The sequence below is a fragment of the Lipotes vexillifer genome, unplaced genomic scaffold (assembly GCF_000442215.2).
Source record: "Lipotes vexillifer unplaced genomic scaffold, Lipotes_vexillifer_v1.1 scaffold890, whole genome shotgun sequence".
Lineage (NCBI taxonomy): Eukaryota > Metazoa > Chordata > Mammalia > Artiodactyla > Lipotidae > Lipotes > Lipotes vexillifer.
Genome location: NW_006776053.1, coordinates 1,518,497 through 1,543,694, shown reverse-complemented (window position 1 = coordinate 1,543,694; position 25,198 = coordinate 1,518,497). Strand labels below are relative to the sequence as shown.

The 25,198-nt window shown below is 40.1% G+C and overlaps 1 protein-coding gene and 1 non-coding gene across 2 annotated transcripts in view; one reads left to right on the top strand and one right to left on the bottom strand.

Annotated features, from left to right (window-relative positions):
- The first annotated feature begins 4,150 nt into the window (after positions 1 to 4,150).
- The window catches only part of GOLGA1 (golgin A1), a 50,498-nt gene continuing 29,450 nt past the window's right edge, over positions 4,151 to 25,198 (top strand). The window contains exons 1-10 of the mRNA XM_007450254.1: positions 4,151 to 4,243; positions 5,049 to 5,098; positions 5,951 to 6,248; positions 11,162 to 11,252; positions 13,241 to 13,315; positions 14,255 to 14,352; positions 15,757 to 15,789; positions 18,193 to 18,321; positions 19,593 to 19,762; positions 20,218 to 20,329. Of these exons, the coding sequence (XP_007450316.1) occupies positions 6,114 to 6,248; positions 11,162 to 11,252; positions 13,241 to 13,315; positions 14,255 to 14,352; positions 15,757 to 15,789; positions 18,193 to 18,321; positions 19,593 to 19,762; positions 20,218 to 20,329 (843 nt within the window). The 5' untranslated portion in view covers positions 4,151 to 4,243; positions 5,049 to 5,098; positions 5,951 to 6,113. The remainder of the gene's footprint in view (positions 4,244 to 5,048; positions 5,099 to 5,950; positions 6,249 to 11,161; positions 11,253 to 13,240; positions 13,316 to 14,254; positions 14,353 to 15,756; positions 15,790 to 18,192; positions 18,322 to 19,592; positions 19,763 to 20,217; positions 20,330 to 25,198) is intronic.
- TRNAE-UUC (transfer RNA glutamic acid (anticodon UUC)) lies at positions 23,261 to 23,333 on the bottom strand. The gene has a single exon. It is a non-coding gene; the product is annotated as a tRNA-Glu (tRNA).

Sequence of the window (25,198 nt, the reverse complement as noted above, 5' to 3'; positions counted from 1 at the left end):
ATGTATTAAACCAAGTGTAACTAATTTGTTGATGCCCATAGAAATATTTCCTTTGGAATTCTGTAGATATGAAATGTTTTCTTAAGCTAAAATTGATATTTTTAACTTAGTTTGGTGTAATATTGACTTTTAAGAAGAATTCCATTTCTATATAACGTTAATCACTGACTGAAGCACCAATTCTTAATTTAAAAATATTTTTGTTAATTTGTGTTTTTTTAAAGTTATATTTTAAATTATCAAACTATTCTAAGCAGTGTGATTTTTTAAAAAACATATTTGAACAGTGCTTTCAGAGTTTTTTTTAGCAGTTTGAGGTATACTAATTCTGCACTCCAGATTCACGTAATCATAAAGCCTGAATTTGGTCATAGAACAGACTATAAATTGGGAATATTTTCCTATTTTGGTGAACAATTCCAGTCTACATCCCAAGACAATCATCTTTTTAGGTGTAGTATTGTTTATTGAGACATTGGTAATTTTAGGGTTGAGATTTTTTTACTTTTCTGATAGGCTTATGGAATGAAGATTAATAGAATGAGTGTTTATGTCACTTTTCAGAATGAGATGGGGAATTATAGCTAGCCTTCCTTTAGGTCTGCAGTAAACATTTAAAATGTTATGTTATATTACTAATATTCTTTTTTTTAAATTTATTTTATTTTTGGCTGCGTTGGGTCTTCGCTGCACGCAGGCTTTCTCTAGTTGCGGTGAGCGGGGGCTACTCTTTGTTGCGGTGCGCGGGCTTCTCACTGCAGTGGCTTCTCTTGTTGCGGAGCACGGGCTCTAGGCACGTGGGCTTCAGTAGTTGTGGCACGTGGGCTCAGTAATTGTGGCTCACGGGCTCTAGAGCACAGGCTCAGTAGTTGTGGCGCATGGGCTTAGTTGCTCCACGGCATGTGGGATCTTCCTGGGCCAGGGGTCGAACCCGTGTCTCCTGCATTGGCAGGCAGATTGTTAACTACTGCGCCACCAGGGAAGCCCTATATTACTAATATTCTTTTCTCTTTTGAAACTGTCATGGATGTCCACTTATCTGTGATTGAAAATTAAGATTTCTAAACATTACAGTTTGACCCATAAGTCTTTTCAAACATCAAATCAGTAAAATGGTTTGATATTTTCAAACATCAAACCATTGTAAAATGTGAAATGATCATATATGATAATCCCAAGAGTAAATATTTCCAAACATATAGAAATAAACACTATTTAAATTAAAAAATCTATTCCTACCCTTCTTTGCATGTTACTGACTTTTTTTTAGATTATAGGTATGTGTTGTAATGTATTAAAAATCTGCAGGAAAAATTGCTTCAAATGTTTTAGGGCAATAAGAATTTTTATTTACTATTTCTTGCAGAATGAGTTTTTTAAAAAACTTTTGTTTCTTTTTTATTAAAAAGAACTCAATGGTTCAGTAAAATATTTTAGGACTTTGTGGCTTTCTATAGTTATCTGGTTACATTCCTTTCATCACATAGATCATATGACTAGTTCTCCAGCTGTTTTTTATTTGTTGTTTTTAATAAACCTTGCCACTCAACAATCAAGAGATATATTTTGGAGGCTTCTTCCTGTCAAAGTAGAAAGGTCTTAGGTAATAGGAAAGGCAGATGCAATGTCCTACCATTTTCATAGTAGAGTTTACAAATGAAGGAATTTATCCAAATAGGTTTATCTTCACTGTGTAGCACCAGTAAAAATAGTGGTTTCATTAATCATTGAATGTGATGAAGCAGTTTTAAATCATTTCCTACTTAGCTCTAAAGAATTTTGTCATTTCAGGCCACATTATTATTTTCTCTGAGTAGTTTCCATTGTAAGGTTGAATACCTTTTTCTTTATTCAAGTCATCACTAAAGGTTAAGATAATCAAATAGGAGTTAAAATAAGTTATATTTGGTCTTTTTTCCCTGAAAATAATGGTGAACCTATTGTCTATATTATGGATATTAGGCAGAAATGCACTTGTTTCAATCATAGCAGAAATTACATTTGGAGAATATAATTACTTGATTTCCTAGTGGTGTGAAATACTTTTTAAAAATTGTGCTTGTCTGTAACTGAAATGTTATAGAATTGTAACACTATAAGGATTATAGAGGTATATTTATTAGCTCTCTTTGAGAGGTTGAAGCACAATAATTTTCACGTAACAGTTCTTATCCAAGTGCTGCTAATCTGTCGTGCAAATAATGAAGCTATTTGGTTGCCTATCTAGCTATTCACAAATCACTGTATTCCTTGAAACGTAGTCTTGTTGCTCATTTGTATTAAATTTTGGGTATTGTGGGTTAATACTTTAGAACAAAATCCATCAACTCAGCTCTGTGAGACAAGAAACCATTTGGATTCACTAGTTTTATATGTGTTTTCAGTAGAATTAAATTTGAAGGGGCTATTTACCACCAATGACTAAGGGGGAAAATTATATTATCAATATCATTTGACTTGAACAACTGTGGTATTGTAAAAGTCTTATCTGTTGTGTTTCTAAATTGCTTAAGCCATACATACTCTTAAGGATGTTTTCCTATTGTGTTCCTTTTCAGCAGCCTTTTTCTGCTTTGTCTGTTATGGCTAATATGTCATAGATTTTAGAAATTGAGAAGTTATCAAAACATTTTATTTTCTTGATCATCATTTTTGACTCTTGTATGGTACGTGATTTGTCATAAAGGATAGCAAGCCTTTCACTACTTAAGTAAATGAATATCAGAGTAAACACTGTGATTCTGCAGAGCAGATTCAGTAGGCCCTTGTCTTTTCCAATGTTTTCTTCTGTTATATGGTGCCTACCACCTTGAGGGCTCTTAAATAGTAGAGGATGGAGAGTTAAACATTGTTTTGATGTTTATTGAATAACAAGATTACAGAATATTTGATTTTTGTTGTCAGTGTAATGAAGACATTTTTGCATTGATAAATGTTCTCTCTAGGAATGTGATTACATTCATCAGGTGTGAACTCTTGTAAATGAATTTTGTATCTTGAATTCACGTATATATTAAGTGTATCATCGATATAAAAATAAACATTATTTGCTTAAAGTTTTTGCTACTTCTTCAGAATTGTTGACAACATAAGGGCTAAACTGATAGGGTTTGCTTCTTTCAGATAATTCCTCGGTTACTTGAAACAGTCTTGAGGTTGAGGATTTGATGCTATTGTTTTAGTTTGTAAATTTCTTCTACGTCCTAGTCTTGGTTTTTTCCCTGCCCTCCTCCAGGTGGGACACACTGAGGGAGGGATTGTTTCAGGGGATTGGGTTGAAGCTGCTGGCCCTCAGGCTGGTGTTGGGTCTGGGCAAGAACATGTGCAACTTCAGTGTGGAATGTCTGGCTTGGTTGGCATTAAGGAGTCGAGACCCGACGTAGCCTACCAGTTTGTACTGGTACAAACTTTGTACAAGGCAGTTTTACCACTCTGGACTTTCTTCATCTGTCGGAAGTTGGAGGCCCATTAGTGGCTAGTGAGATGAATGTGGTGGGCTGCCGCTAGCGTGTGTTTCTAATGAAATGCAATATATCAGACTGCACTATATAATAAGGGTATGATTCCGGAAACTCTTCTTTCAATGACACATTACGTGTCCTACAAGTGGGTCACAGGCACAAAACTGAAAACACCCATTATGAAGCGCGAGTCCCAAGTACTAACGTGTGGAGCCATAGGTTCCTGCGTGAGGAAGGCGGCAGGGGCTTGCAGGGACAAGGCGGCCGTGTAGGGTGCAGAGTGGGATGCAGGGAGAGGAGTGAAAAGTCTGGATTGGGCCAGCGCAGCTACGGCCTGAGGTTTCCACGCCGCAGGCTGGCACCACCGCAGCAATCAGTTCTTTCCCCTTTGCACCAGGTTCCTACCACTTCCCCCGCTCCGCACCCCCCCCTTTAAAAAAAAAAAAAAAAGAAAGAAGTGCTTCAGCCATCCAGCCCTCCTACGAGGGTTTGGCCGCCTGCTGACGTGGCGGGCCGGCTTCAGGGAGCGCCCAGCCCCGCGCCCTCCAGCGGTTCCAGCCCAACCGCCACCCCGAAACTCGCGCCGGCCGCCGGGGAGACGGCGCTCAGGCGCATGCGCACGGTGGGACGGCCCCGCGCGCAGCCACTTCCGGCGCGCAGGTGGAAGTGCGGTTCCGGGTTGCTTCTCAGCCCGCAGGCCGGCTGTGGGGGCTGGTGACGCGGGCCGGCGCTCACGAGAGGCCCCGGAGGCGGGGCTCTGCCGGCTGCCCAGAGAGCGGCAGGTGCGCGGGCGGGGACCGGAGACACGAGCAGGCCCCTCTTTCTCCCGGTGGTCTCGGAGTGCGCCCAAAGAGGCCCCGACTGGGTTGCCCAAGACCCAAGGCGGAGGGCAGTACCGGGGTGCAGAAAGGACGAGGGTGGGGGCAGAGGCGGGCTCCCCGGCCTGGGAACCTGAAGCCTGGGGTTCCGGAATTTCCCCCCCTGCGCGACTTTGGACCAGTCACTCTTCCTCTCTGGGTCTCGGTTTCTCTGCTGTCAAATGGGAGACACATTGGTCCTTCCCTTCTTTGACAGTCCACGCACGGGCGGGTCTGGAAGGAGACTGAGTGGGATCCAAACGGCCGTGGCAGGTGGCTGGCCCCCGGGCATTAGAAAGCTGTCTTTTACCCAACTTAGCCATCCTTTTTCTCAGCGACTTTCTTAGTGGGAGTCAAGGCTCTAGGGTCTGGCCGGGTAAACAGTGTGACTGTCAGAATCAACTGAAATAAATACTGGCCCCGGGAAACCTTAATCTCGTTAAAGTTCTTTTGCTCACTGCTCCTCCCAAGGCGAAGTGAGTTTAGCCACTTACTACAATGAGAGATTCTGTTCTTTGTGCCTTTAAGTGAAGCTCTTAGGCAAATCACAGATGCAAAGACCAGGGTGAGGGAGGGGAGACCTCAGAGGATTGTGGTAGCACAGACTTTCTCTCCCCCTCACCTTAGTCCTTCCTCCCTCCTCTTCCACACCCCCGGCCCGACCCCGCAACATTTTGGCCTTACACTTGAGAGTAAATATTCAATGCATTTTATTTTTGTCTTCATACAGGACAGAAAGCTTTGACCTCCAAGCTGTTTTAAATCTAGTAGATAAGCCAGGTGAGTAGGTGGTTTACAGACATTGAAGGTAAAACTTTTGAAGAATTGTACAGACTTAAATGGATGCTCTGAAGTGGTAAGAAGTCATTTGTACATCTTAGAGTGGAGCTTAGTTATCCTCCGAAAAATATCAAAAGTTAAGTTTGGACCCATAATGTAAATGTTTCATGCACGTTAGGAGGGAAAGATGTTTGAATATCATGTAAAACATTGTGAAAAAAGAAATTGACTTGAGGTAATTTTAGTCACTCTTAAAAAAGAGAACCGCACAGCATTTCCAGGAAACATTTAAGGATATCTGATATGTATACAATACAGTTGGCTGGCTTGCCTGTTGTTTTAGGAAAAAAGTTGTCAACATTTTCTAGTGAACAGCTGATTCCAAACCATCTTGGAACATTAGAACATTATACCTTCTCCCTGTATTGAGTTACATGTTTTTGTCTAAACTGTAGTTGAACTTAATATTATTGGGGGAAGGATTCAGAAGCATTATGTTAATGTTTGCCGTGGGAAATTTTACTTGATGTGTTACATGCCACAGCCAATGTGGTGTAATTAAAAAAAAAAAAGAGTAAGGACTTGTGAGTCAGGGTCCTGGGTTCAAATGCCAGCACTGCGTTTAGCCACACAATCTTTGGCAGATTACTTCACCTCCTTGAGACTGGATTTCCTTATCTGTACATGCATCTGTAGCACCTGAGTGCTTTTCAAATGTTTAGTAATTGTGTTCTAGTAAGTGTGCATGTAAACTTATGAAACTTAATCTTGAAACCTGAAGCTTAACAAAACAACCCAGATGTGAAATTTCTCTGGTGTTTAACTTAGAGCGCTCTTTCATCTGATTTATAGATACGCTATTGCCACAAGGCTTTGGCCCACATTTCAGTGGGAATGCAGTTAGTTTGGATATCTGGAACTTTTTAGGCACCTGTCTTGGAATTCCTGGTTACTGGCCTAACGACTGTTGGGGGTTCAAGACCTGGCCATCAGTGCAGGATAGCCACACAGCAAAATGTTTGCAAAACTAAAGAAAAAAATTGCAGAAGAGACTGCTGTCGCTCAGAGGCCAGGAGGTGCTACTAGGATCCCACGATCAGTGAGCAAGGAATCGGTTGCCTCCATGGGAGCTGACTCAGGAGATGACTTTGTAAGTATCTTCTCTAGTTTTTAATGTTTGGTACAGCCTCATTGTATTTTTAAAATAATATTTCAGGGAATCTTTGCAATAAATATTTTCTTTTTTTATTATTATTTTGTAATAGCCGTTTTATATATATATATATATATATATATATATATTTAGATATTTATGTATTTATTTGGCCGCTCTGGGTCTTAGTTATGGCCTCGGGATCTTTGTTTCGGCATGCAGGATCTTTAGTTGCAGCATGCGGGATCTTGAGTTGCAGCATGTGAGCTCTCAGTTGCAGCATGTGGGATCTAGTTCTCTGACCAGGGATCGAACCTGGGCCCCCTGCATTGGGAGCATGTAGTCTTTAGCCACTGGACCACCAGGGAAGTCCCTCCAATAAGTATTTGCTTTTAAAATTGCAAGATTATTTGTAGTTTATATCTGATTCTTCTTGCTCTGAGGTGCTTTTCTATTTTTTTTCTTATTTTTCATGGGTCCCTTTGCATATTCTCTACATTGTCCTCTTGTACTCTTTTTCCATCTATATACCTTGTGCATCTTCTTTTACATTTCGTTTCTCAAAATACTTTGGCTTGTTATGTCTGCACATATATACACTCTAAGTCATTGTTGCTTAGCGAGGTCTGTGAGTTTGGTGTGGAATTAGCCAGGGAATTAGCACTATTTTAGTGGGAAAATTGATGAAAAGATTGCATTGATGGCTGCATTGTGTCCCTTATTTGTAAAATACCTTTGTAGCTGGAAGGATTTGAGGATGCTGCTGTGTTAGGTAAGTGTCATGCCTTAGGATTAAAATCAGGTTGGTGGCATATGACAGGATCCTCTTAAAGTTAGATAACTTAAAAGAAGTTATTTATAATGCTTGATATATGTAAAAGAATGTATGTAATGTAAGTGTAAAGTATAAGGCATAAAAATAAAATGAATGCTTGTTAAATCTGTCACCTATTACAGAGAACTAGAACATTATTGGTACCGTCAAAGCCAATACTTGTTTGCTCCTTCTTGGTTGCTCCTTCTTGGTTACCTTCCCTTTCCGTCCCTTCAGGTAACCTGTCCAAAAGTTTGTGTATATCAATCCTTTGCTTTTTAAAATATCCTACCAGATACATATATATTCATAAACAATCTGTTGTTTAATGTTGCTTGTTTTCAAACTTTATAAAAATGGTACACTATAGGTGATTCGTTTATTTTTACTGCTGTATAAAATTCCAGCATTTGGGGCTTCCCTGGTGGCGCAGTGCTTGAGAGTCCGCCTGCCGATGCAGGAGACGCGGGTTCGTGCCCCGTTTCGGGAAGATCCCACATGCCGTGGAGCGGCTGGGCCCGTGAGCCATGGCCGCTGAGCCTGCGCGTCCGGAGCCTGTGCTCCGCAAATGGGAGAGGCCACAACAGTGAGAGGCCCGCATAACGCAAGAAAAAAAAAAAAAAAAATTCCAGCATTTGAAAAGGCCACAATTTGTCTCTGTCTTCTACTAGTGATAGATACTTGAGTTGTTTCCATGGTCAGATGAGTCCTCCTTTCTTATACTATCTGTTCAGGTCAGATTACGTGGCAGAAGCTATTAGGTTATTGGGGTGGAACAATAGATGACCAGATCTAAATTATCATTGGCTCCTGTATTTAACAGGAAATATAAATGCACGTTTGATCACCAGGCTGAAGGACATAGTTTTAATGCTGAGTTCTGTGGCAGAAGTACTTGCTTTGCCTTCACGCTGACTTGCTAAATGAAGTCTCTCATCTTGAATGTATTCCAGATATGGAGATTGGCCTGAATTCAGGAAGTACTTTGCTGTGTGACTTCTAAAGTTATCTGTTTGAACTTATTTATGTATACATTCTGATCTCCACTCCCTATCTCCAGACCTTTATATCCCATTGCATATATTTCTCCAACCAGGTGCCTTTCCTCTGGTATCTCAAATTCTAACATGAACAAAACTGAATTCATTAACTCCATTTCCACATGTGCACCTTCATCCCCCATGTCACCAGCAAGAAACCTTGGAGACATTTTAGACTCTTCGCTTCTTCACTTCTTGGTGTCCAATTAGTCAGCAGGTATTTTGGCTTCCATCTCCTGACTCAAACTTACCCTTTGTACTCCATTTACTAGTAGTACATTTTACTTCCATTTTATTTCAGGCTGTCTTTCTTTCGTGGACAAATGTGGTAGCCTATCTGGGCCCCCTGGCTCCGATAACTCCCCAGAGTGGACCTGTTCATGTCTGTCCAATGCTTAAAACGCCTCAGTGGCTTCCCCATCATCTGCAGGATGAAGTGCAAAGTCATTATTATAGTATAATGGTAAACCTCTGTGGTCTTGTCACAGCTAACCCATCCTACCGTTATCTCATTCTACTTTCCTATACCCTGTGCTCCAGCCATTGTACATTGAACTTAATGTACTTTATGGAATGGACAACTTTCCATCATACCTACAAATGTTTGCATATTCTGTCTCCTCTCTCTGGAATTTCTCCTATGTCCTCCTCTCACTTCTGAATTCCTCTGACATACTTGTGTGCATCGTTCAAGACTTGGCTCACATGTTACTTCCAGGAAGCCCCCTTGACCCGACCTGCCCATCTCACCCCCTCTACTCTTTATCCCTACTGGCTGAATTTGGTCCCTTGTCTCCTATATCCTCTGTAATATCACCTGTTACACTGCATTGTTGATGATTTGCTTGTTTGGCTCTCCCACTAAACTGGGAGCTTCGTGAGAGGCAGTAGAGTAACAGTTAGGAACTCAGGCCAGGTTATGGAGGTAGACCTGGATTTGATTCCTCTTTCATCGTTATTGTGTGACCTTGGGCAAATTTTTTGTCACTTTTCTGTGCCTTGATTTCCACATCTATAAAATGGAGATAGGAACTATACCTGTCTTTATTAAAGTATGTGTGTTGGGGCAGGGTGGCCAGGCAAGGTTCTCCCCTAGGTTCGATTATTCATTAGAAGAACTCACAGGACTCAGCATATAGTTTTACTCACTGCTATCATTTATCACAGTGAAAACATTTACTACAAGGCAAAATTAGCAAAGGGAAAAGGTGCATGAACAAAGTCTGGAGGAAACCAGGCACAGGCTTCCAAGAGTCCTCTCCCAGTGGAGTTGCATAGGGCACACTTATTTCCCTCAGCAAGGAATTGTGACAACACAGGATAAAATGTTGTCTATCAAGGAAGCTTATTAGAGACTCAGTGCCCAGGAATTTTACTGGAGGCTAGTCATATAGGCACCCTCTGCCTAGCATTTACCAAAATTCCAGACTCCCAGAACGAAAACAGGTGTTCAGCATAAACCATATTTTTGGCACAATTAGTTTAGGTAAAGTGAGTCATTCTTATCAGGAATGGTGAGAACCCTTGTAAAATCTAAGTTCCCACAGGCCAGCCAAGGGCTCGCCTTACAAGCAGGGCTTGCCAAGGATAGCAGTCTCAGGCCTGGGATGTTAACTGTTTTCTGCATAGTATATAAAACACTTAGTTTAGTGCCTGGCTCTTAATGAGCACTTCGTAATTCGTAGTTGCTGCAGCTGCTGCTGTTTTAGATTGGGACTCCGTTTCACCACTGTTCCCAGTGCTTAGCACAGTGCTAAGAATAGATGTCTCACTGACAGTAATAATCATAACTTGTACTACTAACAGATGACACGTATTAAAGTTAATTACGTGCCAGGCTGTGTTTTCAAGACCTGACAAGTATTGATTTATTTAATCCTCATCACAGTTTTGTGACGTAGATTATGTTTGTTACATTTTACATGTGACGAAACCAGTGCACAGAGAAGTTAAGTAATTGGTCCAAGTTCTTGTAGTTTGTAAGTGGTGAAGATGGGACTTTAACCTGGGCCTTCTGCCTCCTGAGACTCCCTTTTAACTATACCCTCCATAATGGGCAAGTAAGTGGCTCAGTGGGTAAATGAATATTTAAAATGAGTTGTTCAACCACCTTTAAATACATTTTGGCAGTAAATGGGGAAGACTGAAGACTGGATATTAGATACTATAATTTTTAATTTTGTTAGGTATAATAATGGTATTGTGGCTATAAAGGAAAATGTCCGTATATTTTAGAAATGTTTATCAACATATTTAGGATGAAATGTCAGTGTCTGCTATTTGAAGTACTATAGTAGAATAAAAATTGATGAAGCAAATATGGGAAAAATCAGCAGTTGTTAAAGTAGAGAGTGTTCATTAAACCACCCTCCTTACTCTTCTGTATTTTTAAAATTTTATAATCAAAAGTAGAAAGATAAAGTGATTTATTTATTAGCAGTAGTAAGTAGTGCACATGTTTTAAGATAATCTAAATTATTGGGAAAATTTGATGTCTCATTAATACAGTGATTTACTGAATGTATATTATCTGCTCAAGTTTTTGATGCATTTTAGAGCTATGGATTGATACCCCTTTGTTTTATAGATGAAGATACTGAAACTTTATCAATGTCAGTGATAGGTTCTTCATCACAGACCAGCCAGCCTTTCTTTGATCCCTTGCTACAGAACCTTCTTCCCTTTACCTCAGGATTTTACCTTTGGAAAAATAAAGTGATTTACTTTTTTATCTGAAAATATATTTTTTTGTATTATGTACTTGGTGTAATATGATCATAATGGATTTGTTTACCACTGTGTATTCCAGTAGTGTGTGTGCGCGCATGCACACACACACACACATACACACAGTTTATCTGTTTTGCATCTTGTATCTCCTCACATTATAGATGGAGGTAGTGTTGCTTCTACTTTATAGTTAGAGAAACTTTTCAGTTATCACTTAAAGTGTAACCAAACCTAAAATAAGAGTTGTTGCTTTCTGATTGAATATTGTGGTCTCATGCTGCTAAAAATCCAGGTATGAATACAACCTCTTATACCTGTCTCAACAGGCATCTGATGGAAGCAGCTCCAGAGAAGATCTTTCATCCCAGCTTTTGAGAAGGAATGAACAGATACGGAAATTAGAGGCCAGGCTTTCTGGTATGTCTAAGAACTCATAAGAAGCAAACAAAGGAAACTTGCCTTGCCTGACCCTCTTTGCCTATAAAAAAGCCAAACAGCATAACCTTACAGTTATTTTGACATATTTTGATATTCTCAGTCAAAAAGGAGCAACTTGTACCCCCTTTAATCCCTTCTTTTGTTAGTGTACTGAATAGTGTAAATTCAAAACTGAGTTTTAAAGTTAAAAAAAAAAAAACTTATGTTTTTCTGCTCCTGAGATTTCTAGCTGTGGATATAAAAGGTATTAAAAGTATATGTAGATTTAACTATCTTTCATTCATTAGCCTAGCTTGCTTTCAGGTGGAGAGGGTTAGGAGATAGCATTTTTAGGGAATGGCCAACAGATGTTGGATTCTTCAGCACCAGACAGGGTTTGGTGCTACATTGCCACTTGCTACAGATACATATCACCTGTGTAATGTCTTTCTGGGTCTTTGGGCTACTTTTCAATGGTATTTCTAACTTCAGCACCTGTATAGAAGCTATAACTCTCATTATGTCTTTTATGTGCAGTTTACGATTTACACAACTCCTATTATATTCTTTGCCTGAGCAGGGCATATTTGTGATAGAGTTGTGAGTTCTTATTTTGGTTTCTGCCAGTAGATACATTTTGAAAGCTTCAGCCTGTGAAGTGGTAAATGACTTCTGTGTTTGTTTTTGTCCTTTGGCCTTATGCCCATTTTACTGTAATGAAAGCAACAGACTACAAAATTCACCAAGTTGTATTTGAAATATTTGTGTTTGTGTAGTTATCAAAGGTACATAGTATAACTCACAGCTCCTAGATAGTCCATAATCTCATTTTGTTCTCACTCTAGCCTAACAGGACTTAGTGACATAAGGTCACAGAGGTAGTAGGTGGTAGAGCTGGGATCCAAACCACTACAGTCTGCTTTAAACTCAATTGTTATTATCCTGTTACCCCTACCTGTAAGTAATACCAGTAACAGAGGTGAAGTAACTTTATATTTGTTCAGTGTTGGGGAGAAAGCTCTAAGGTAATATGGATCTTCCCTAAATAGTTTGGGCTTGACTGGTGTTAGAGGAGGGACAGGGAAGAGGACTAACATTTATTAAGCCCACTTATGTCCTGGGTATTTACCTACAGGCTCAGTATGAATAATAACAACAACCACAGTATCAGCTACCCTTTATTGAGCATTGTGTGCAACGTGCTTAAAGCACTTAGTTTGTTTTATAATTAAGGCATATAGAACATTTAGTTTATTATCTAATACATCCTTTTAGGTAGATAAATTAATATCATCATTTCATAAATGAAGAAACTAATACTTAGGATCAATAATTTGCTTAAGGTCTCTCAGCTAAGGACTGACAGAGTTGGGATTTGAACTAAAGCCTGTCTACTTTTCCACTATACCATACTATCTTCTTTGGCTACCAAGGTAATTAATTCTGACTTTCACCTTTAATATGTCATAGGCAGCTCAGTTCTGTGTAGAAAAGAAGCTGACTTTTCTAGAGAATTAAGTACTTTTATTGCAAAGGCAGTACTGTGGTAAGATGTTTGCTATTGCCCTAACCACTGTCACTCAGTTGTATGGACTCAAAGTGAGCTGTTCAGTGAATTCCCTTTGATCTATCCTACTGCTAAGACTGGAAAGGAAGGTGAAACTGAGATTTGAAATTAAGTAATGAGATAATAGTGGTTTTCATGGCGGGGCATTTCTGATGACCAGCCCAGGCCCAGTTCTTGTTCTCTCTCAAGGCTAAACAAGTCTGCCTGTTTGTATTCACCATTTACACTGTGGGTAGTTTGTACTATACCTGTTTGCCTGTGTTGTTCATTGTTAATGGGAGGCTGTGTGCCCAGCTTTCCTTAACAGGAATGGTTTTCAGGTTGAGAAAATCATCATTTTCATTCATTTTTTTTTGTTTAATTAACTTCCTTTCCTGATGTTTGTCCATTCCTGGTATGTGCGTCACCCTCCTCACCCAAGACTATGCTGAACAGGTCCGAAACTTGCAGAAGATAAAAGAGAAGCTTGAAATTGCATTAGAAAAACACCAGGATTGTACGTATTTTTTTTCCTGCTTTTTTCAATCTTTCCAGGGTTTAGTTTTTTGAAATGAAACAATAGCGTATGGTTAAGTTTGTCCTTCATCGTAGCCCAGATCTTTATTTTATAAGTAGTGTACTTCTTAATCAAGTTGATATAACATTTATCTGATAGTTATAAGCATACAATTCATCCTTATGTTGCTTTATGGGCATGGTTCTTAGGAGAAGGTTATTATGTATCTCATCCAGTTGACTGGTTTATTGGCTGCCCTTAGTTTTTAGTAAAATCAAGTGCCTGGTCCTTGGGCCTACACTTAGAAACTTTGGTTCTAGCCATAGCTTCATTGCTGCTTTGTTCAATAACTGGGGAAAATCTCTATCAGTCATCACTCCTCTAACAATAGAACATACATTTTGTTTAGTTTACCCTAAATCATATGTTCTCCTTTGGGTTCAATCCAAGAAAGATGCTAACAGAAGTAGAAAGTTATTTTTTGTTGATATATACTAAAAAAATTTTTTTAAGGAAAATAAAGTGGAAGAAATGGTTTTTTGTTTTGCTTTGTTTTGACTTTTTGTTTTAATTCTGATAAAGTAGTAGTAGCCATCACTTAGCAATAGCATTGGTGTTTTCTGGCAACCTACCTAACTCAGTGTTCTATCACTGTATCATTTAAAAAGTTACCCTTTGGCATCTTCCTAAATGTATATACTTGACTATAACAAAAAACCAAGAACAATTGGAAACAAGCTAAAACAAAACTGTGGTCTATTACTAAGGGCAAAAGATTCTGGGAAAGTCAAGATGGATCAGGTTTTTCCAAGTCTCATAATCCACTCTGTGACCTTGGCCTTTTTTGTTAGGTGACAGTTGTAAAGTAATCACATGGGCTATTTGACATGCTGTTTCTGAAATATCTCCATATCTCAAATAGAGCCTCTTTGTTAACAGCTTCCATGCGGAAATTTCAAGAGCAGAATGAGACATTCCAAGCCAACAGAGCCAAAATGGCAGAAGGACTGGCTTTGGCATTAGCCAGAAAGGACCAGGTATTTTATATGTGGCACTGCCCAAGGCTGGTGGAAAGATTTCACTTAGTGACATGATTTCAAAAATCATGCCATAAACCTGGTAGAAGATATTTACAACCCAGGGGAAAAGGAATGCTATATAAGTTCTTTGAGATTTCATTTGGCCTTAGGGTGGGAAATTATTAAGGAACTTTACAGTTATAATCATGAAATGTGTCCATAATGTGAGAGTATCATTTTCCAAACTGTATAACTTTGTAAAATGGAGAGGAAAGTAGTGTGTTCATAATCTGGTGGTGAGCCCCAAGATAAGGAAAAAGGTCTCTGCCCTCCAAAAGCCTGTCTGAAAGCCTAGTCCCAAAACACTTGCCTTTATAGTGGAGAAGATGCTATCAAGCTAGTGATCATCCATGGAGTACATAGTTCTTACAACCTCTGTCCCAAGTTTCCTCATCCCCAGCCAACTAGACTGAGAGGAACTTCTGTAATCTCAGTAGAACCACCCATTGAAAGATGCTGAATGAATGACAATAAGAAACTAATACTATTACTGGCTGTTACAATAATTATAAAGTATATTTTGTTCAATGGCATTTTAAATTTAAGATAAGCATCAAAATACTGTAATGATAATTCTGATTTATTAAGATAGGGTCAATTTATTACATTTCATTTTAAGAAAATACATTATTTCATCTGCAGTAGGTGGGGTGGTTGGTTGACTTGTTTTACAGTATGTATTAGTCATGTCAGACATTTACTAGCCAGAAAAAAAAATCATTCACCAATAATTAGTGAATAACTGTGATATGAATGTATATAAATGAAGAAATAATCTAAAATTGGTGGACTCTGATTGTAGGCAGTTGGGATATAGCCTTTTGTACCAGTGGTTATTTTTTCCCCTCTTCTGTGGTTGGTGAATAAGGGGCATAATCCCTTCTCCTTTAACTTTTATCAGATGGCATAAAAGATAATGGTAAAGTGAAAATGAGAAGGAAAATAATGATTGGGGGCTGCTGAAGACAACCCCTGCCCCCCGCCTGTTTTTCAGTAAATTAATTTTTATATAGCAGTTGTGGAATTACCAACACAGCTGGTCCCAGCTACCCACTCCCAAGAAATATTAATAGTACTCATAGAAAAACCCTCAGGAATAAGCTGAAAACTGCATCAGAACATCAGATACAGCCTTGTTTGGGTGCTCTGCTTAGTAAAAATTTGCAGGCTTATATATGTGCTTTAGAATTTTATATAAAGTTCATTTTCTTTTCCTTTTAGGACTCTTGGCTTTCTTTATATTTGCTGTTTTGTTTGGTTGATTGGTTGCTTTGGGTGGAGAGGGTTATTTTGTTTTCTTAAGATCTTGATATTATTGATACTCTTCCCTGGAAACTGTACTTTTTTATTGTTTTGTTTTAGGAATGGTCAGAAAAAATGGATCAGCTTGAAAAGGTTAGTTCATCTTTGTTTTTGTCTCATTGTGAATGTTGGCCTCTTCTCTGGGGCTTGGAAAATGCTTTCTTCAGTACCTGGTACACTGATGGCTATACCACCTCTTGGAAGCAGGGCACTGGGTGACTAGACACTGACTTAGAAAGCTCATGTCTTCCTTTTTCTTGGTGGATGTACTGGATATCTTTTGTTTGCCCCTCCAGATACACTCTCCACCCCCCTCTCCTACCTTTCTCTGTGTATCTGAAGGCTGATAGGGAATGCATCAGCAGGGCTCCATTGCCCTCTGGCTTCTAATTAATTGTGCCTGTGAGGAACACAAAAAGAACTCTGTGTGGAAGAGTGTGGTCGGGAAGTTTATTCCCTCAGCCATCTCCACGTGAGATCCCTTCAGTTTGGATGCGTCCCATGGCCCAAGGTCACAGCTTCAGCTGGACCTTTGGTTCACCCTCTGATAGAGTCTCTCTTTTTGTGTTTCTTGTAACCTATTTATCCCTTTGCCCCTTTATGCCCAACTGTTACTAGCACATCATCTCTTTTGGGTTTTCTTACCCCACCCACAGCTTTGAAAAGTCCCTTTATTAGACTGTCTGCAGAATATCTACTTTGAGTCTGTTTCTTGCTGGGGCTCTGATTGACACAGTGGTAACATTAGGAATAATTTTTGAGGATGCAGTGGGGAAGGAGGGCATTTCTGAAGGCTCAGCATTGAGTAGATAAGAGAACCTCTTAGCTAGACACAGATGAGGAGAATTGATTATTCCAGCACCATAGCTTGTGTAACACTGTGTAGGTGCCTTATGTAATGTATTCCTGGCTCCCAGACATGAACAGGAAGATGAAATTTCACACCTACAATTAGAAAGACATTTTAATTTTAAATAATCAATAGTCAATTTGCTCAGCCCACATTATGTGCTGCTTCCTAATTCATTCCTTGTTCTCATTGAGTTACTCTTTATGGTAGAAAATTTTTTCTTTTCTTTTCTTTTTCTATTTTTTTTTTTTTTGCCACACCATGTGGCATGCAGGATCTTAGTTCCCCAACCAGGGATCGAACCCGTGCCCCCTGCACTGGGAGCACAGAGTCCTAACTGCTGGACTGCCAGGGAAGTCCAGAAAATTATTTCTTAGATTGATATATTCAGTTGTGACATATATTTACTGTTAATTTTATTAAACAGATGAGTTTTATTATTGCTCCATTCTTGGGATGAAACACGAAGTTAAACCAGCGATTTTCTTTGTGTGTTCTTTAGAAATCTGATTACCCAAGCTATCAGAATGCCTTAACGTATTTACGTAAGGAAAGAATTACAGAAAAGTCAAGCTATGGTCCAAAGAAACTTGTGCTTAAAAAAAATATATCTAAACATGGTGTTAATTATGGTCTTCTTAAATATGAAGGTATGGGTTAGGTTAAAGTTTTCTTGTCTTGAAAGAAACAAGATTGTAGCAGCTGAATTCTCATTGGACTATTTTTTCATCTTTTAAAATTATGGTAAAGGGGGAATCCATACAGGACTGAACTAAGTAGAATCTACTTCAGTTCACTAAGATCTTTTCTCTCCGTCCCCCTGCCCTACCACAGGAGAGGTTGGGAAATAATTTAGACCAGGAAAGAGTAATGAGGCATCTATGTAGGTCTTTTAAGCCACTGTGATTTTTGGAAGTGTTATTTTTAGACTGTTTCAATTTCTTTTTTTTTTTTATTTAATTTTTTTAAACAGCAAGTTCTTTTTAAAAAATTTTTTTTAATTTATTTTTTATACAGCAGGTCCTTATTAGTTATCCATTTTGTACATATTAGTGTATATATGTCAATCCCAATCTCCCAGTCCCACCACCCCTCCCCTCCCCGTTTTAATTTCTTTTTAATCAAGAATTGGAAACTGAGACAACAGGGTTTTTCCTGAAGAGAATCCATCTCGGGAAGCTATTATTTAGTAAATTGTAACCTCCTGACATCAGTCATGTCTAATTTTTGTTGACTTGCTATCTGAACTTACTAACCAAAATTAGTTCTACTTAAATGCATCTAATTTTTTAAGAGCATTCAGTCTTGTTCCAGTTATTCACATTATTCAGCCAGTTCAGTGTGTCATTGAGATAGACATTAAAATGGATATCTGCAATTGCTAATCAAACTTAAGCACTTTTCAAGGGTTAAGTAATTGTTGCTCTTGTTCCCCTTTTCACAACTATCATTTAAAACATATTTATTTCTAACTTAAAGAATTTATAGATAATTTTGTAAATAATTACCGTAAAGCTTCCCATTATCAATGTATTATTGCTACTGATAAGAAATTGTCTTCAGATTTTCCTTTATTAAGAATTCTGCTTGTATAATACGGATTTCTAATGTCCTAGTTGCCTGAGCTGATATCTTCTTTTGCATAGGATAAAAGGTTTCTGACAGCTCAGTTACAGGAAATGAAGAACCAGAGTTTGAATCTTTTCCAAAGGAGAGATGAAATGGATGAATTAGAGGGGTTCCAGCAGCAGGAACTAAGTAAAGTAAAGCACATGGTACGCGTTCTTGTTTTAGAAGCTAAATCCTGAATAGATGATTTTGCTAGTCATCACTCTCTAACTGCTGATAAGCATACCTTAGTTGTCTTTGATACTAATCATATTTGTATGTTTTTCAGTTTGTTAAAGTAGAAAAGTTCTGTTTGAAATGTATTTCCTTTTTCTTTTTAAACTACTGGGCATATGAAACCCCTTCTAAGCTCACAAAAATGTTATGAAAGCTTGCCTTATTGGTCCAGATTTTTTATAATTAATTAAATTATTTATTTATTTATTTTTGGCTGCATTGGGTCTTCGTTGCTACATGCGGGCTTTCTCTAGTTGCGGCGAGCGGGGGCTACTCTTTTTTTTTTTGCGGTACACGGGCCTCTCACTGTTGTGGCCTCTCCCGTTGTGGAGCACAGGCTCCGGACGCACAGGCTCAGCGGCCATGGCTCACGGGGCCCAGCCGCTCCGCGGCATGTGGGATCTTCCCGGACCAGGGCATGAACCCGTGTCCCCTGCATCGGCAGGCGGACTCTCATCCACTGCGCCACCAGGGAAGCCCGGGGGCTACTCTTCATTGTGGTGCGTGGACTTCTCATTGCGGTGGCTTCTCTTGTTGCAGAGCATGGGCTCTAGGTGTGCGGGCTTCAGTAGTTGTGGCTCGTGGGCTCTAGAGCGCAGGCTCAGTAATTGTGGCGCATGGGCTTAGTTGCTCCGCAGCACGTGGGATCTTCCCAGACCAGGGATCGAACCCTTGTCCCCTGCATTGGCAGGCGGATTCTGAACCACTGCACCACCAGGGAAGTCCCAGATTTTATTTTTAATTTATTTATTTTATTTTTATTATTTTTGGCTGCGTTGGGTCTTAGTTGCGGCACGCAGGATCTTCATTGTGACATGTGGGCTTCTCTCTAGTTGTGGTGCGCGGGCTCCAAATCGCGCTGGCTCTTCACTGCAACATGCGGGCTTCTCTCTAGTTGTGGCACGTGGGCTCCAGGGCACGTGGGCTCTGTAGTTGCGGCGCGCAGGCTCCAGAGTGCATGGGCTCTGTAGTTTACAGCACGCAGGCTCTCTAGTTGAGATGCGCAGGCTCAGTAGTTGGGGCATGTGGGCTTAGTTGCCCCGTGGCCTGTGGGATCTTCCCTGACCAGGGATTGAACTGCATCCCCTGCATTGGAAGGCAGATTCTTAACCACTGGACCATCAGGGAAGTCCTTGTCCAGATTTTTTTACAAGTGTATTTCTTAGTAGTGGTCCAGTGAAACTTTCTATCTTTGTATCAGCTTTTAAAAAAAGAAGAAAGTTTGGGGAAAATGGAGCAAGAATTGGAAGCACGTACCAGAGAACTTAGTCGCACCCAGGAGGAGTTGATGATCTCCAACCAGATGTCAGCAGACTTAAGCCAGACGATAGAAGAGCTTCAGAGAAAATACTCAACGCTGGAAGAGCAGAGGTTCTTGCTTGGTCTGTGGGGCACATGGGTAGCGGTGTTAGTGTAGCTCTGCTTACAGCCAACCTGTCTTTCCCCATTGCTCACTGTAGCACTTTCTGATCTTAATTCTGGCAAGGTCTTCTGGACTTATCCTTACCTGCCTAGGGCTTTAGGACCCCCCTACCTCCTCCAAACCCTCATTCCCCTTCACCTGCCTAGGCTCAGACACTCCAACCCTGCCGAGCAATTTAGTATGTTTTAGAGTTGCTAAGCTATTGAATAGCCAAAGGTAGATCAGGATTTCTTGCCTAAACCTGAGTGGAATTTTTCTCTTGGGCCTTCTGCTTCAGAGAGATTGAAGGAGTCTTTTCCACTGATAATCTTCACAAGGCTAATGTTTGCAGCCCTGACATGTGAAGAATGTGTCTTAGGTGGGATATCCAAATTTGTTCATTGTCTGCTTTCTTTCAATAAAGAGATCATGTGACAGCTTCAAAAACAGGTGCAGAAAATAAGATCACAGCCCTGGAGCAGAAGGAACAGGAACTCCAAGCCTTCATTCAGCAACTTTCCATTGATTTGCAAAAGGTAAGTAGAGGACTAGGAGTAGTCCCAAGTTGCTAGGATTCATGAATGGGGTAAAAACTATATCTGTCAGAAATTTTCGCCTCAGGATGGCTGGTGAAAGTTCTGTTTGTCGTGCAGTCCACATTGCCCTAGTTCCTGGTGTAGCCAGGCTGCATCCAGATGGAAGGGGCCATGTAGTTGAACAAGGGTTGCTTAACAGAAGAGGTCAGTATTGTCCTGACAGGAACTGTCAAAGCACACCATTTGATCTACTCAAACTTGTAAAAACTACTATGTCATGGACCTTGAGCACAAGAAGACACAACAGCGGTGGTTGACGTGGCTAGGCTTGTACCTTTGACATACGTGGCTCTAATCCGATTTGTTCAAACGCACATAAATGATATCATTACTGTTCGTTTTTTTGTTTGGCTAACATACAGTTTTTGCCCTTCTACTCTAGGCCTGTGCTAAATTCTGAGAACATAAGGGTGAACAATAATAATATCATTATTGACTGTAGTGTTTCTCAGTGGTGTGTTCCTTACCATTTTGAGCAGAACAATTTGTACTGTATGGTTGTCCCATGCATTGCAGGACATTTAGTTTTCCTGGCCCCTGTGTTCTGAATGCCAGCAGCATCCTTCAGGCATTGACAAGCCAGCCCTTCTCCTCATATAGACAAAACACCCCCTAACAGGTAGTACCAAAAACCCTACCCTCATCCCCTGAGAACTACTAATCTCAAGTGCACCAGAGACTTACAGTATTATTACAGTACAGTAAGATTTGTGTAAAAGAGAAGTCTGTATACCCCTTCTAGCTATTAGCATACTTACAGATACCTAAATAGAAGCCGAGAGAGGTCATATACCTTGTTCAAAGTTATATAGTAAGTGACAGAGCTGAATTCTAACCCGTCTTACTCCAAAGCTCATGCTTGTTCCACGGGGCTTTGTTGACTCACAACAAGGAGCACCCAGTAAATAGATCTAGACACCTATAGTGTTTTGTCTCAGAGGCCTACTGTTTCATGATAGAACTCAAACCTCCTGTTTGACAAGAAAAAAGTTCACAACTCAGTAAGTCCCAAATAAGTGAAACAGATTTTTCAAATGCAAAGGATATGCCATAGGGAGAGTTCATTTCCAGTGCAGGAGTCAAGGAACTGTTCCTGGAGGAACTGGAATTTCAAGGATGGGTAGGACAGCAGGAAGCAGAGAAGACAGAAGGGTAAAGAATACATTTTGGTGGGGGGGGGGGGGCGTTGGAGAGAATAACAGACACAAAACTTTGGGATTCACGGGACCGTTTGATATTAGAACCATCCATCCATTTCATAATTGGAAAAGGTAATTTTCCAGACTCTGGTCCCACTGAGTTCCCTCATTCATTCTAAAAGTATAATTTGAGTTTTATTATGTGTCAAGCTCTGTGCTCTGTGCTGGATGTTAGAAATACTAGGGTGAGCAAAACAGATATCACCCTTGCCCTTGTGGAATTTAGTCTAGAGGGGAAGTGAGACATTAATCAATAATCACATAGATATATAATTACAAACTATGATGTGTTGCTGTGAAGGAAAACCACAGGATGCTGTGAGATCCTGTAAGGGCATCAAGTTAGATCTAGCGTTGGAGTCATAGAACACTTTCCTTGAGGAAGTAACACTTGAACTGAGATGAACTACTGAAGCTTGTGAGGGTAGGAATGATGGCATAGAATTTTAAATAGGAAATAGTATGAACAATAAACCCAGAAACTGAGGCAGTAAAGAGAGTAGCGCCTTCAAGGAAGTGGAAGATGGCTGGAAGGGTAACACAGAGTAAGGGAGAGGATTACTCTGGCTGTTAGAGGATACATTGAAAGGGTTTCCAGTTAGGAAGCTATTGCAGTTGTGCAGGCATTAGACGGTGACTTTGACAAGAGTCGGGGTGGAAATGACAGGGGAGGAGACAAATTTAAGAAATCGTGAGGAGACGGACCCACTTGGTAATGTGGTAAATACAGGAGAGGAGCAAGAGGAAAGGAGGTGTTGGGGGTGATTTCTGGGTTTCTGGCTTAATCACCTGAGTGGCTGATGCTGTCAGTCATCAGGCTAAGATAGCACTAAAGGAAGGTCAGTTTTCTCATAAAGATGATGAGTTTAGAGTCCTTTTCTTTGTTGTCCTTGTGAATATTGAGTAGATATGAAATATTTATGAAACATAAGTAAGGTAAATAGTGTAGCAAGCTAATGAACTGCCATGTAGCTACTACCCCACAGGTTAAGAAAAACAACAGTATGTTTACCTTTGAGATTCCTGGTGTGCCCTTTACTCTTCCATCACATTCTTTTTACCTTCTTAAGTAAGCTTATCTAGAAATTACTCCACTTCCTAGCTTTGCTTTATAATTTAATCCCTAACAGTAGCTTCTTTCATTTATCGTGCTTGTTAACATTATATAAATGAAGTGCTGTAGGTATTCTTCTAATGCTGCCTTTCTGTGCTCAAGATTGTATTCTGAGACACATTCATATGGACACATACCGCTATAATTTAATCTTTTCTCAACTGTGTAGTATGAAGTTACTAAAATTCATTTATCCATTCTATTGACAGGGGGCATTAAGGTGTTTCTGGTTTTTGCTTTTACAAACAAGGCTGCTGTGAACTTTTGTCTGCCTGTGAATGAGTTAACTCTAGGGTGTATTTGAGATGTGAAAAGTTGGGGTCAAAAGATTTGTACTTTTCAACTTTACTAGGTAATGCCCAGTTTTTCCATGGTAGTTGTAGTAATTTACAAACATTCACCAGCAGTGTATAAGAATGTGGGTTCCTCTGCTTCCTTGACAAGGTGATATATTGTCAGACTTCTAATTTTTACCAGTCTGGTGAATGTGAAATTTTTTCTCACCATGTTTTTTTTTTTTTTTTTCCTGGCCGCGCTGCATGCCTTGCAGGATTTTAGTTCCCCGAACAGGGATTGAACCTGGGTCCTCAGCAGTGAAAGCGCAGAGTCCTAACCACTGGACCACCAGGGAATTCCCTCTCACCATGATTTTAATTTGCTTTCCCCAGATTATTAATGAAGTTCAGCATATTTTCATATGTTTATCAGTCATTCGTGCTCTTCTGTGAAGTGCTGGTTCAAATCTTTGGCCCATTTTCTATTACATTTTCTGTCTTTTTCTCACTAATTGTCAGAGTTCTTTATATATATCCTGGCTACCAAGCTCCTTGGTCAGTTATGTGGGTTGCAAATGTGTTCTCCCAGTTTGGGCTTGCCTTCACACTCTTTATGGTTTCTTCTGTTGAACATATGCTCTTCATTTTAGTATAGTTGAATTTATTATTTTCCTTTAAGTTTATACTTTGTCTCTTTAAAAAAACCTTTCCTCACTTGGAATCATAACGTTATTCTCCTATATTATTATCTGAAAATTTTAGAGTCTTGACTTTATTTTCAAGTCTTTAACATACCTGAAATGTGATTTTGGTGTGAGAAAGGGATCTGTCTTATTTTTATTTTAATTGTTTTAGTACCATTTATTGAAAAATCTGTCTTCTCACTGATCTGCAATGCCAGCTTTATCGTGATTCAGTTTTCCATTTGTACATGGAACCACTCCTGGACTTTGGGGTGTATGCACCTGTGGTATTTGCACAATACTAAGCATTGCCTTACTAGCTACAGTATTAGGATAAGTCCTGGTGTCTGACAAGACAAGTCTCCGTACCTAGTTCTTTTTCAGGAGTATTTTGAATATCGTTGGCCTATTGCTCTTCCACAGAACAACTTGTCAGGCACCTTAAAAAACCTGGTGGAGAGGCTCCAGAAAGACCATTAGCCTCTCTGCCAGGTGAGGACACAGAAAGAAATGCCAGCTATGAACTAGGAAATGAGCCTTCACCAGAGGTGACCATGCTGGCACCTTGATCGTGGACTTCCCAGCCTCCAGCAGTGTCACCTGCCCAAATGCAACCTTGAACCAAACCAGATGCCAGAGGGAAGAGAGTGTTGATATTGTCCAGACTGCAGATGTCTCCAGGAAAAATTGGAAAAGATGAAGGGGACATAGGTTCAAGCCCTGGTCTGGGAAGATCCCACATGCCATGGAGCAACTAACTAAGCCTGTGCGCCACAACTACTGAACCTGTGCCTGGAGCCCGTGCTCCGCAACAAGAGAAGCCACTGTGATGAGAAGCCTGCACACCGCAATGAGGAGTAGCCCCCCCTCGCCACAACTAGAGAAAGCCCGCACACAGCCTTAAATAAATAAACAAACAAACAAACAAACAAACACACAGCTGGTGGGATATTGATTGGAATTGCGTTGACTCTGAAGATGCATTTGCAGATCATTGATTACTTTATCATGTGAGTTTTCTTATCCAAGAACACAGTGTCTGTCTCTCTAGATATTCAGTGTTACTGTTTCTTTAAAAATGACTCTCAATAAGGTTCTATAATTTTTTCCAGAAAGGTTTATTTATTTATTTGGCTGCGTTGGGTCTTCACTGCTGCGCACAGGCTTTCTCTAGTTGTGGCGAGCAGTGTCTACTCTTGGTTGCAGTTTGCGGGCTTCTCATTGTGGTGGCTTCTCGTTGCAGAGCATGGGCTCTAGGTGCACGGGCTTCAGTAGTTGTGGCACATGAGCTCAGTAGTTGTGGCTCGCAGGCTCTAGAGTACAGGCTCAGTAGTTGTGGTGCACAGGCTCATTTGCTCCATGGCATGTGGGATCTTCCTGGCCCAGGGCTCGAATCCGTGTCCCCTGCATTGGCAGCCGGATTCTTAACCACTGTGCCACCAGGGAAGCCTTCCATTCCTTTTATTTCCTTTTCTTGCCTTATTGCATTAGCAAGAACTTCCAGATGATGTTGAAAAGGAGTAATGAGAGGGGACATC